The sequence below is a fragment of the Sapajus apella genome, unplaced genomic scaffold (genome assembly GCF_009761245.1).
Source record: "Sapajus apella isolate SASKATOON/1434 unplaced genomic scaffold, GSC_monkey_1.0 scaffold2, whole genome shotgun sequence".
NCBI classification, from domain to species: domain Eukaryota; kingdom Metazoa; phylum Chordata; class Mammalia; order Primates; family Cebidae; genus Sapajus; species Sapajus apella.
In genome coordinates, this window is record NW_022436942.1 from 39,167,898 (window position 1) to 39,180,029 (window position 12,132).

Sequence of the window (12,132 nt, forward strand, 5' to 3'; positions counted from 1 at the left end):
CAGTGCAATCTGAGCTCACTGCAACCTCTGCCTCCTGTGTTTAAGCGATTCTGATTCCCCTACCTCAGCCTCCCAAGTAGCTGAGATCACAGGTGTATACCATCATGCCTGGCCAATTTTTGTGTTTTTAGTAGAGACAGGGTTTCGGCTTGTTGACCAGACAGGTCTTGAACTCCTGATCTCAAGTGATCTGCCCACCTTGGCCTCCCAAAGCACTGGGATTACTGGTGTGAGCCACTGTGCCTGGCCAAATAAGTATTAATCTCATTGTGTTTCAATGTCCTCATCTGCAAAAAGGGATAATAATATGATTACTTCATAATCTTGTTTTGTTAATCATTATATAAAATGAAATGATGTGTATAAAACTTTTAGTTTACTACCTAGAATATTAGTTTTCAGTAAATATTAGTAGTCTGCATTTTACATATGAGTCCTATGTGCTTACTGAAGATGGCTGTATCTTAAAGTCTATATAGAAAAATGTAATAATCAGGATTGACTAATTGCTGCTTATTCCAATTTATTCACAAAAGGATTTGAGGTGGCACTACCATAAGATACAAGTATAAAAGTATTAGAACAAAGGAACCAATAAGGAGAGTTAGATGACATCAAGAAGACTTAGAAACACAGGCCACTACAGCCCAACACTGCACCTGCCAGTGGATCATATATCAGCACTGGGCTTTCAGGTAAGCATTTGGGGCTACTTCTTTCCAAGGTAGTCCTTAGAGTCATACCCTTCTTATATTTTTATCTTGTACCCCTTATATCTTGGCAACTTAGTCATATCTCACTGTCATTGAAGGGAAAATGTGTTCAGAACCAAATTCACTATGTTTGCTTCCAACAGTTGTTTTTTTCTTTCTTCTTAATTTGGTTAAAGGCTCTACCGTATGCCCAGGACTCAGATATAAAACTCTGGGTTTATCTTGGTCCCTTTCTCCCTATATCAAGTCCGTTAAAGTCCATCTTTCCTGCTTAGCCGGTTTCTCGCAGCAGTTGCTGACCTCCTCTTCTCTCTGCCAATCCTCTGGTTTAGATCTTCGCCACTTCTCAGATGTCTCTACTATTATTTTCCTATCCATATTTCCCTCTGCTCCTTGGTCTCACCCTGATTCAACCCTCTAATACATCCCTAACACACATATCTTCCCCAAACAGAATTCTAATCATATTATTAACTTGTTCAAAAACCTTGAGAGGCTCCCTACTGCATTTAAAATAAAGAATAAATGCCCTATCATCAAGGAACCCTCACAATCTCATCCATTCTTTATTTTCTGACATAGGCTAGCACTCCCAAACACATGGCAATGTTTTAACTGCTCTCCCCAACTGTTCTTTCCTGCTCCTGCTTGTTTGAGGCGGTCTTATTCATCTCTGTTATCCCATGTAATAGAGTACAATGCCTTGCTTAGGAGTTCAATTAAAAACTGAAGTTTTGCTTCCCGTGAATTCAAAACCCATAGAGTGCTGCCCTCTTTTGGCTAAGATAGCACAGAGTCCAAGCCACCACATAGGAAATGATGCTGAATGACTCATCTTTTCCTTTTGGTTAGAATCCTCATGGAAACAAACAAGGCAGGGTGAAATAATTCCATCCTCTTTTCTCGTTTTATCTAGCTTCAAAGATTGTTTGTTTATGGAGATAGAAAGAAGATAAAATTCTGTATAGAAAACTTGGAACTTGACTAATTCAAATCATATATTATGTGTAAACTCAGAGCTGGGGCAAAGCCAATAGTTACTTTGAACACATCCAGTGCTCCAAGAATCTTCAGGCCTCAACATGGACTTCTATATAAGAGGTAAGGGATGAGAAAACAACAGCGTTCCCTAAAGGCCTCTTCACATTAAAAATAGCTTCCTGATTTAGGGACAACTTAGGCAAGTGGCCAGGTCGTTTTTTTTGTTTTGTTTTGTTTTGTTTTTATACTGATACTTAGTATTTGGTCAAATAAGAAAAATAAGGCCTGGTCTAGAAGGTAAAGTTTACTTCTGCAGACCCTACTGGGGCCAATTTGTGGCCATGCCTGAGCCAGTCCTGAAGATCCAGTGGAAGTATGGAGGAAGGATGACATGAAGCCCAGGAAGAGTAATACATTTTTAAGAAAGGATGACAGGATGAGAGATGCCCAGAAAAAAAGCTTTCAAGTGGATGCCATCTCCTGATTATAATATGAATATTCTGGGGTTGTTAATTTTAGAACGTTGTAACCATGTCTTTATTATGAATCACATTGAACCTCTCTAAGTATAAAGGCGATGAATAGTAAATATGTATGCATTATAAATAACTGGAAAGCTCAATTAAGACAGGCCTTGAGCTTTATCTCAAATGTCAATACAACGAAACTTCCTTGGATCTAAAAGGGATAGTCATTCCAAAACTGAAACTCAGTGGGTGACAGGATGCCCGCATCTCTTGGAGAAGGACAGAAAGCAGAAAGGTTTGTGGGCTGGTGTTGGATACAAGCTTGGCACCATCTTTGGTTAGGAGCTAATGTTAGCAGAAAGATCAGGTGTCAGTCATGACCAGAGTTGTTCTCTACTATCTTGAGAAGGTCACCGGATTGCTGCCCCTTCTTTTTTGAAACCTGATCTGGGGGCCTCAAACAGCCACAATGAGTTGGATTACTGCCATGTGCTCTAAATTGGGCTGACAAGGCTGACTCAGTGCCAGGAGTTGACACAGGATGCAGCTTGAAATATTCACTTGGAGAGAGGGTTGAGATTTCTTTTTAATTTTCAATGATGCTATTTGAAGAGATAGAATTGAATATGAACATTGAAGAGTGAATTAAATATTTGTCATGCACTTGGATAGAGGGGATCCACAAAAGTCAGAAACTTTTCTGTGTTAAATTGTATATTCTGGGAATCACTTGGTTATACTGGGAGGCTGCTGTTCCTTTTGAAAAAGAGGTGAGCGGTGGCTCACAACTGTAATCCAGTGCTTTGGGAGGACGAGGCAGGAGAATCTTGAGGCCAGGAATTTGAGACTAGCTGACCAACATGGTGAAACCCCATCTCTATTAAAAATACAAAAATTAGCCAGGCGTGGTGGCACGTGCCTGTAATCCCAGCTACTTAGGAGGCTGAGGCAGGAGAATTGCTTAAACCCGGGAAGCAAACGTTGCAGTGAGCTGAGATCACGCCACTGCATTCCAGCCTGGGTAACAGGGCAAGACTCTGCCTCAAAAAATAAAATAAAATAAAATAAATAAAAAATAAAAAGAGGTGAGCCTTCTCTTTAGCATTATAAATACAAAATGTGTTCAAATGTCCATAAAAAACAGAGGAAACTCCTTCTTGTGAGCAAGGATATGTACAAACATAAATACAGTTTCTTTTATTTGCGTGTGAATTTGCAAGCAGCACCTCGCTAGAGCTGAACTTTTTTTATACAAATAAAACCATCCGGTATAGACAAAGAATTTCAGTCTCTAGAGAATAGGATCATAAACAATTGATCTTCCATAGACTTTTCAGTATTTTAGTTTGAGTAAAGCTTTCCCACAGCTCTGCTTTAATTATTTTCTCTGTTTTTAATCTTGCAAGGATTTTATAATTTGGACTCCCTAATCTAATGTCTTTGTGTAAGTACATAGGGAGAAAGTCTACCCCACCATTTTTGGCAATGTGAAGAACAGTACATCCTTTAAGGCTTCTTGATTAATGAATCATAAATAGATATTCAGATTAATAGAGAGTTTGGAAGAAGGAAATATAGGATTCCATTTTTCTGATGGGAAAATGAAACATGGAGAGCTAAGTTCAAGGTCCCGTGTCCCACAACTATTAACTGCTAAACATAATCCAGATTTTGTGAATCCCAGTTGAATAATCTTTTACTCAACATTGTTTTTAACTTAATGTTTATTTTCTTTTAAGCATGGATAGCAAACATGCCTCTGAGTAAAACAAAGAGAATCCGGTCTTTGACCAATTGACCAAACAAGACCCAGCAGCTGGGAAGTTGGTCAAGTCTCATAAGAATGAGATTGGACTTTTTTTTTCTTTAACCTCTCCTGCCCCCTTTAGCAAAAATTGTTTAGTACTTATTTATATCTTGGAAGAAGTGTATTTCTAGGAAGCTTCTAAAATGACAATATAGTTATAAAAGACCAAAAGAAATAGATTGCAAAACTCATATTACTGAATGTTGGGGCAGCTTATAAAACAAAGCACTAATGCCTGAACCCCACACCTAGAAAGTAGAATTTCACTGGTCTAGATAGGGCTTTCCGAGATAAATCTAAATGTCATAATTAAAATGCAGAATCTATACTATTTCAACTGGCTACAAAAATGGTGCCAGAGATGCTGTGGTCAGGGTCAGGAGACCCTGTCAACCTGTGTCTCCTAGGTTTGAGAACAACTGTTTGATGCACCTGGAGCATATCATTCACAAGGACAGCGGGTCTACAGGTTGTCATCTTTCTCCTATGGTGGTCGTCTTTGCTCAGGAATAATTTGAAGTGAAACCAAGAAATCAGTTAGCTATATGGGAAAAAGGTTTGGAGGGATAGAAAACAGCTGGATGTAATAAAAAGACTCACCCCAAACTGGTTTCTACTTTGTGAGACTTGACTAGACCTCCATGGTAGCTTAGGTGACTGGAAGTGGGAGACACAGGTTGACAGGGTCTCCTGACCCTGAGCATAGCATCTCTGGCACCATTTTTGTAACCAGCTGAAATATTGTAGATTCTGCATTTTAATTAGGATACATAGCAATGCAGTTGTTTTTATAATTTATTTTGCCACATGATGGCATTAATAGCAAATTGTATTTGGATGTGACTTTTAGGCTGCTTTATGTATGCATATCACTGATATTTGCTGAGTCATTTGTTTGGGAACAAGATGTGCTGTGCATCTTAACTGATACATGAAAGAGCTCCCCCAGTCTGGTAAAATGCAGGTTTCAATTAGTACAATTTTAATTAAAATATTTTAATACTTAGAAGCTATAAAATAAATTCAAAAAGCACAACAAAATAATTAAAGCTGATGTCTGCTTTTTCTTTTGGACACCAAAGTATCACTGGTATCAAATCACTGTTTGCCATTTGGGAAGAATCTATTCACAACTTTATCTTTTGCCAAAACCGTGGGCAAAGTGAACACTGACTTCTCAGTTTGAGAGTGAATCCAAGTTTTGTTTCATGTTAGCATCCTTACTGGTTCTTTTTTAAAAATAGTTCTTCCTTTACTTTGTCGTTCATGCCTTTCCCAGAGTGGTACGAAGGAATCTAAGTAATGTTGTAGCTAACAGGGAAAAAGACCAGCCTCTCCACCTCAGGCAGGCCAATTCACTGTTTAGGCTTTTTGTTATTGCAGGAGAGTAGGCTGGGAATAGACAGAAGTAGTGTAACCTATTGGCCTTAGACCACCTTTCCTTTACCTTCTAGGATAGATGAAACCTGGCTATAAGACATCTTCAAGTTTGTTTTTCATATTGTGGCTTTAAAATTATTGGATACTGGCTGGGAGAGGTGGCTCATGCCTGTAATCCCAGCATTTTGGGAGGCTGAGGCAGGAGGATCACCTGAAGTCAGGAGTTGGAGACCAGCCTGGCCAATATGACGAAACCCTGTCTCTACTAAAAATAAAAAAATTAGCTGGGCGTGATAGCAGGCAGCCGTAATCCCAGCTACTCAGGAGGCTGAGGCGGGAGAATCACTTGAACTCAGGAGGCGGAGGTTGCGGTGAGTCCAGATTGTGCCACTGCATTGTAGCCTGGGCAACAGAGCAAGACTCTGTCTCAAAAAAGTAAATAAATAAATAAATTATTGGATACTGTCCAGATACTGTTTTGGAACAAGGCAGGGAAGAGCTAAGTGAATTTTTATAAACCATATAATGTGTTTCTTAATATATTCACATTTATTCAAAAAACCAAATATGGTTACATTTTATAAAGTTTTGTTCTGTTTGTTATTTGTCCTTCAAAATAAGAATGCAACATTTAAACAGTTGGCCTCTTACTGGGACAGAATGTTGAGAATCTATTGACAACTGGTGGCGTTAAACTAGTGTTATACAAATTACATTGTAATAGAAAGAATGATGGCTGGGGATCAGCAAGTGTAAGGGAGTCCTGGGCTCAGCTTTGCAGCTCACTAGCTCACTAACTTTGGACAAATCATCTGAATCCCTTGTGAATGGCAAGAGAGGAAGTAGAGACTGCTGTACCAGCTTTAAATACTGTGGGCCATTAGATGAGATTTACATCTTACTGAAATATCACTTAGAATTCTAAGGCAGCTGTAATCCCACCTACTCAGGAGTCTGAGGCAGGAGAATTGCTTGAATGATTCCAAGTGATATCACTTAGAATTCTTCTCAAGAGTATGTAGAACACTGTTTGTGAAAGAGGTATCAAGACTGACTCTAACCACTGTTGTTGTTTTCCTCTTCTTCTTTCTGTCTATGAGAAAAATTGACTTTCCTGGCTTGTGTAACTTGCATGTTTGGATACATTATTTTGTCACTCTTGAATACCCACAGGATATATAGCAAACTTTTTGATGAGCTCAGTAGGACAAGTCAGACCTCAGAGCAAAACTTTCTGCTCAGCAGTTGTTTCTGTTCCCATACACTTTGCTGTGGGGTTGATTTTCTACCTCTAACAAAACCAGTGCAGTGCCAGGACATCTCCTGCCTGCTGGTCCGGTCATGGTCAGCTACCCTGCACTGACTGAGATGGCCATAGTCTAAGATCAGCCAGGGACCCCTCCTCCCCCATGGAATTCTCTCCCAGCTTCTTCTTCCTAGCCCCCCTTCATTGCCCTCACCATGTGATCTGACTTTCTCACAGAATTTTGTGGGAAAATAGAGGCTATGTTTGCCCTCCATGTGGTTAAAAGTGAATTTCCATGCTGGAAACATTGCTTCACTAAAATAAGGTCCTAGATTTTACAGAAAAAAAGGAAGTTTGGAAGTTTCTCCAAGGTGCTGTGAAACATTACTTAACTGCCACTCTGGTCACTAAAAATAAAAATAGCATACTCTCTTAACAGACAAGTCTTTTTGGAGAAAAATGCTGTGTAATTCTAAATGAAAAAGAACATGAGTATTTTTGTCCAATGTCTTAGTATATTTAAACTAAAGGAAATATCTGCCAAAAAAAACTTCTAATAATTGATGAAATGATTATGGCCTCGTAAGTAATTGTTGGAAATCATTTTTTAAACCACAAAAATACCATAAGTAAGTACAGTGAGTACATAGTGTGTGCCCAAATATTTCATGAACAAAAAAAGTTATTACTTAGACAATCTTTGGTTGAAATTGGGAGATGAGGGAAATGTCCTCTTCATTCTTACATAGTATGGGCTCATTCAAAATATTTTTTAAAAAAATCAGTTGAATTTGAGAAAACTGTGAAATTTTTTAGCAAGATTTGGAACATTGAACATCTAGAATAGGCTCCATAAGCCCCTTAAATTGGAAAATATAAAATGTCCTCTAGATGGAGCAGCAGGCTTTTTCTTTGTTAAGACAAAGAATTCTTATTTTTGTGAAAGGAACTTCAGAACTTCATTTTAAACAGAAAATAATTTAAAGAAGCTTATTCTTAAGAATAAGGTTAGCGGGCCAGGCGCGGTGGCTCACGCCTGTAACCCCAGCACTTTGGGAAGCCATGGTGGGCAGATCATGAGGTCAGGAGTTTGAGACCAGCCTGGCCAACATGGTGAAACCCCATCTCTACTAAAAATACAAAAATTAGCTGAGTGTGGTGGTGTACACCTGTAGTCTCAGCTACTTGGGAGGCTGGGGCAGGAGAATTGCTTGAACCTGGGAAGCAGAGGTTGTAGTGAGTCAAGATCATGCCACCGTACTCCAGCCTGGGTGACAGAGTGAGACTTCATCTCAAAAAAAAAAAAAAAAAAAAAAAGAAAAAAGAAAAAAAAGAATAAGGTTAGGTTACGTTGTTGGGAATATCTACTCTTTGATGAGGAAATGTTATATTTCAGACAAAGTAGCTTATCCTCGTATATGCTGGAGTAAAATGCATTTAATTTAAAAATTCTCCAAGTGAAACCCACTGAGTTCTGGAGGCTTGCTGTACATGTGCAAGAGCCAGGAAGCTACAGATGTTCTCTAAAGATGTGAGTATAACTGAGAGGGAGGAATAATGAGGACTGAGAAATCCTTTTGTTTAGACGGAAGCATTTTCCAAAGATAGTTTCAGTGTCTGCCTAAATTGTATTTGTGAATGTGAAATATAGAAAGCTTGAAGTCATCTGACACATCCTCCACATTTTACAAAAGAAGATGCCAAGACCCAGAGAGGTAGCTGTCATTCTCTTGCATCAGTGGAGTAAGTGGTGGCACAGAACAAAATTGGATAAGCAGTGTCGTGGACCTTTGTTGTTTTAGCTGCCTCTTACTAACAACACTGATTTTCTTTTGGGAATTATACTCCTCCAACTGTATGGAATCTTGGAAAGCTAATAAAGGAAGGCTAGGGGTCCCTGGAAACTCCTGTATAGTCAAAGGTTAGGCATGTGACCCAGTCAGGCACTCAAGGGACTTCAAATCTTCAGCAGAGTTTTTATAAGGAAAAAAGAAACAGTTGTAATTCATTTATTTCAGATGATAGCCTACCATTCATTTTACTAAGTATGATTCTTTAACTTTCCTACTAGTTCTGTGGGTCTCCAATAACCCAGTAATTCCCCATTTTTCTTAACTCTTGGGCAGAGTTAGTTTCTTCTGATACTTACAACCAAGGAACCTTGAGTAACTCCCTTGCCCATCAATGAAGCAAAACCTTCTAATTACAAATGTAAATCACCCAACAGAATCACCACAAGTCACCAGGAGTAATTTAAGACATTCATATAGGGAAAACAAAAACACTCCTAATTCCCCAACCAAAATCATAGTCAGAATATTATGTTCTAGATCTTTTGAGTCATGACAAACTTTCAATTATAGTAAGAATAATCTGACAATACTGCTGTAATAAAAATTTGTTGACTGAATGAGAAAAAGTTTTCCATTATATAACATTATACTAGAGAGCACTCTAAAATAATATTTTAATGTAGCACTTACATGTATTTTTTCTGATTATAAAAGTAATACCAATTTATTTTGCCCAGGTTTATCTTAAAAATTAAAAATTTTAAAAAGATAAACTTTTGCTTGTTTTCCTATTAGAAATGAGAAAAAGAGCAAAACTATACAAGCAACAAACCTTATGATATTTGAATCAGACTAAAATAACAGTGAAATAATCAGGTCTTTACATTTTTTTCCTTTTCAAATTCCTTCTCAAAAAGCATTTGACTTAACCCTCTTATTTAGAAAAAGTGTTGCAAAAACCTCATTTTTCAAAAATGTAATTCCTTTTAATGTACCCAGAAAGTGGACCCTCCCTCCCTCTCTCCCTTTTTAATATCTCAGAACACAATTTTTAAAAGGGAGCTTGATGTTTATAAGTTTCTTTAGGCTATTGTAACTAATATTTGGAATGGTTCAACATTATGTGACTCATAAACTGACAAATCTCATATATCAACAATGAAATCTACTAGAAACAGGCCACTCTTATCTTAATGGCATTTTACCACAGAATTTGCAGTTTGGCTCAGCTTTGCAAGGCAGGGAAAAGAATGCTTTAACAGCCTGAGAGCATGCACATTGGTGTTCAATAGTGAGCCAGTAGAGGGCTTTTCTGTACTTGAAACAAGCAACTTTTTAATGGCAGATTCCTAGCACAGTTGAAGAACGACTACTTTATGAAATATAAGGTCATGTTAAAGGGAATTCAATTTCCTATACACAAGTTAAATAAAAATAAAACAGGCTGGTTAGTAGAATGAAGACAGACAAGAACTTAACATAAAATAGATCGGTTGTTCAGTAGAATGAAGTTTATATGATTTAATTCAACCTAATATTTGACTTACCTTTTTGAAGATCACAATGTGTATTACTTAGGCAGAAGTGCAGGTAAAAACTTAGCAGTTTGTGGGACCCACTCAAATTAGATTTTGATGTTGACAGTGCCCTATCATGGCTCTTTAACTGGGTCACAGTGATGTGCTATAGCTAGCCCCTGGTGGCTTCTGAATGCCGATTATTGCATTTGAAGAAATTTTGTGAGCCAGGTGAAATCACATTAGTAGCTCAAATTTGGCAATAGCGGGAGTATTTATACCATGGACATCTGCAAACACTACACATTTGTTAAACGGTTACCAGACTATCAGTGAACATAACAGAAGAGGGAATTTTCTTGAGAACTGTGTCACCTAAAATCATGAATACATTCTCCTACCTGTTCATACCTGTCTTGTCCAGCCCGGCTGGTATGCAAAAAATCATCCTTGAAAGTTTAATTTCATCTTTCAAATATTGGGAGTTCAATCTGGCTCTTTCTCTACTAATAAGTGAGTGGGGTCTAGAGGTAGATTCTGGAGCCACTGGTGTTTGGCATGCAGGTGGATGAGATGGGGAGTATCCTGGTGTATCTGTGAGCCTTGGTGTATCCATGAACAGTGAGCTACAGTCCCCTTCCTTTTCTCCATGGCTTAATTTAAACCCTCTGTTTAAAATGTAGTCAATGCAATTTTTCCCAGGGATGGTTATCTTATCTATAGCCTTTCAACTATGTATATCACATGACATCCATCATTGTTGATGTAATAATATTGTTATTTGTTATGTTATTGTTATAAATGTAATAATAATAATATTATTACATTTATAAATGTAGATAGGGACTCAGATGTGTTAATACTACACTAAGATGTACAATGAACAATTAGGTTTTTATTTTTATTTTTCTGTAGCTGACCTTATGACTGTCATTCACTGCTCTATTTGGATGACTTAGGTAGATGTCTTTCAGAATTCCAGACCCTTGCCTGCTGACCACTAGGTGTGGGAAGTGGAGGGGGTTTCACTTGTCCTTGTCTATCTTAGCAAGACTGGTTCTTACATCTGGACATCATTTTTCAGAGGAGCGTGGTTCTCTGTTGCGGTTGTCTGCTCTGAGCTTCTACATATATATAGATATGTAGAAAAAGAGCCATGATAGGGTATTGTCTGTATATATTTGTATAGGACTTCTGCTATACAAATGGTCTTCTCCCTAGGGCTCTGCTGATGTCTGCGCCTGCTGATGGGAGCTGCGGTCACTCCTGCTTTGTTCCAGCTATTTTCTCTGATGATTTGGGGCTCTATAACAGCTCTTACTGGCTTTGTGAGAAGTCTAACTGGACTTCCTCCTCCAGGCCAGGACCCTCCAAATGTAACCTGATAGACTGGTTAAGGCCATGAAGGGAAGAAGGTGGTCAGAAATGCCTCATTATGCCTACCTCCCTTTTAGAACTCAGGAAAAGCCGGCCAGTATTTAACATTAATGTACACCTTAAGTCTGATAAGAAACATTTACAATCTATTTTCTCTGAAGCCTGTTACCTAGAGGCTTCACTGGCAGGATAAACCTTCAGTGTCCACAAGCTCTTATGTAACCCAGACATTCTTTTCTATTGATAATAATTCTGCCAATCAGAAAATTTTAAAATCTGCCTATAACCTGGAAGCCCCTCACTTTGAGTTGTCCCACCTTTCTGGACTGCACCAGTGTATATCTTAAATGTATTTGATTGATGGCTCATGTCTCCTGAAAATGAATAAAACAAAGCTTTGTCTCAACTATCTTGGACACATGTTCTCAGGGTCTCCTGAGGGATGTATCATGGCCATGGCCACTCATATTTGGCTTATAATAAATCTTTTTTTTTTTTTTTTTTTTGAGACAGAGTCTCTGTAGCCCAGGCTGGAGTGCAGCACCTGATCTTGGCTCACTATAATCTCTGCCTCCTGAGTTCAAGTGATTCTCATGTCTCAGGTCCCAAGTAGGTGGGACTACAGGCATCTGCCACCATGCCTGGCTAACTTTTGCATTTTTAGTAGAGACAGGGTTTTACCCTGTTGGCCGGGCTGGTCTCAAGTAATCCACCTGCCTCAGCCTCCCAAAGTGCTGGGATTACAGGCGTGAGCCACTACCACTAGCCAGAATAAATCTTATAAAATATCTTACAGAGTTTGATGATTTTTGTCAACGCCACTGAAGTCTGTCTGTGAATCCTTGGCCATG

At 38.5% G+C, this 12,132-nt stretch overlaps 1 protein-coding gene across 1 annotated transcript in view; it reads left to right on the top strand.

The window, feature by feature from the left end:
• Positions 1-201: 201 nt before the first annotated feature.
• OTOGL (otogelin like) overlaps positions 202-12,132 on the top strand; it is a 195,718-nt gene continuing 183,787 nt past the window's right edge. The window contains exons 1-2 of the mRNA XM_032296527.1: positions 202-695; positions 1,630-1,814. Of these exons, the coding sequence (XP_032152418.1) occupies positions 1,717-1,814 (98 nt within the window). The 5' untranslated portion in view covers positions 202-695; positions 1,630-1,716. The remainder of the gene's footprint in view (positions 696-1,629; positions 1,815-12,132) is intronic.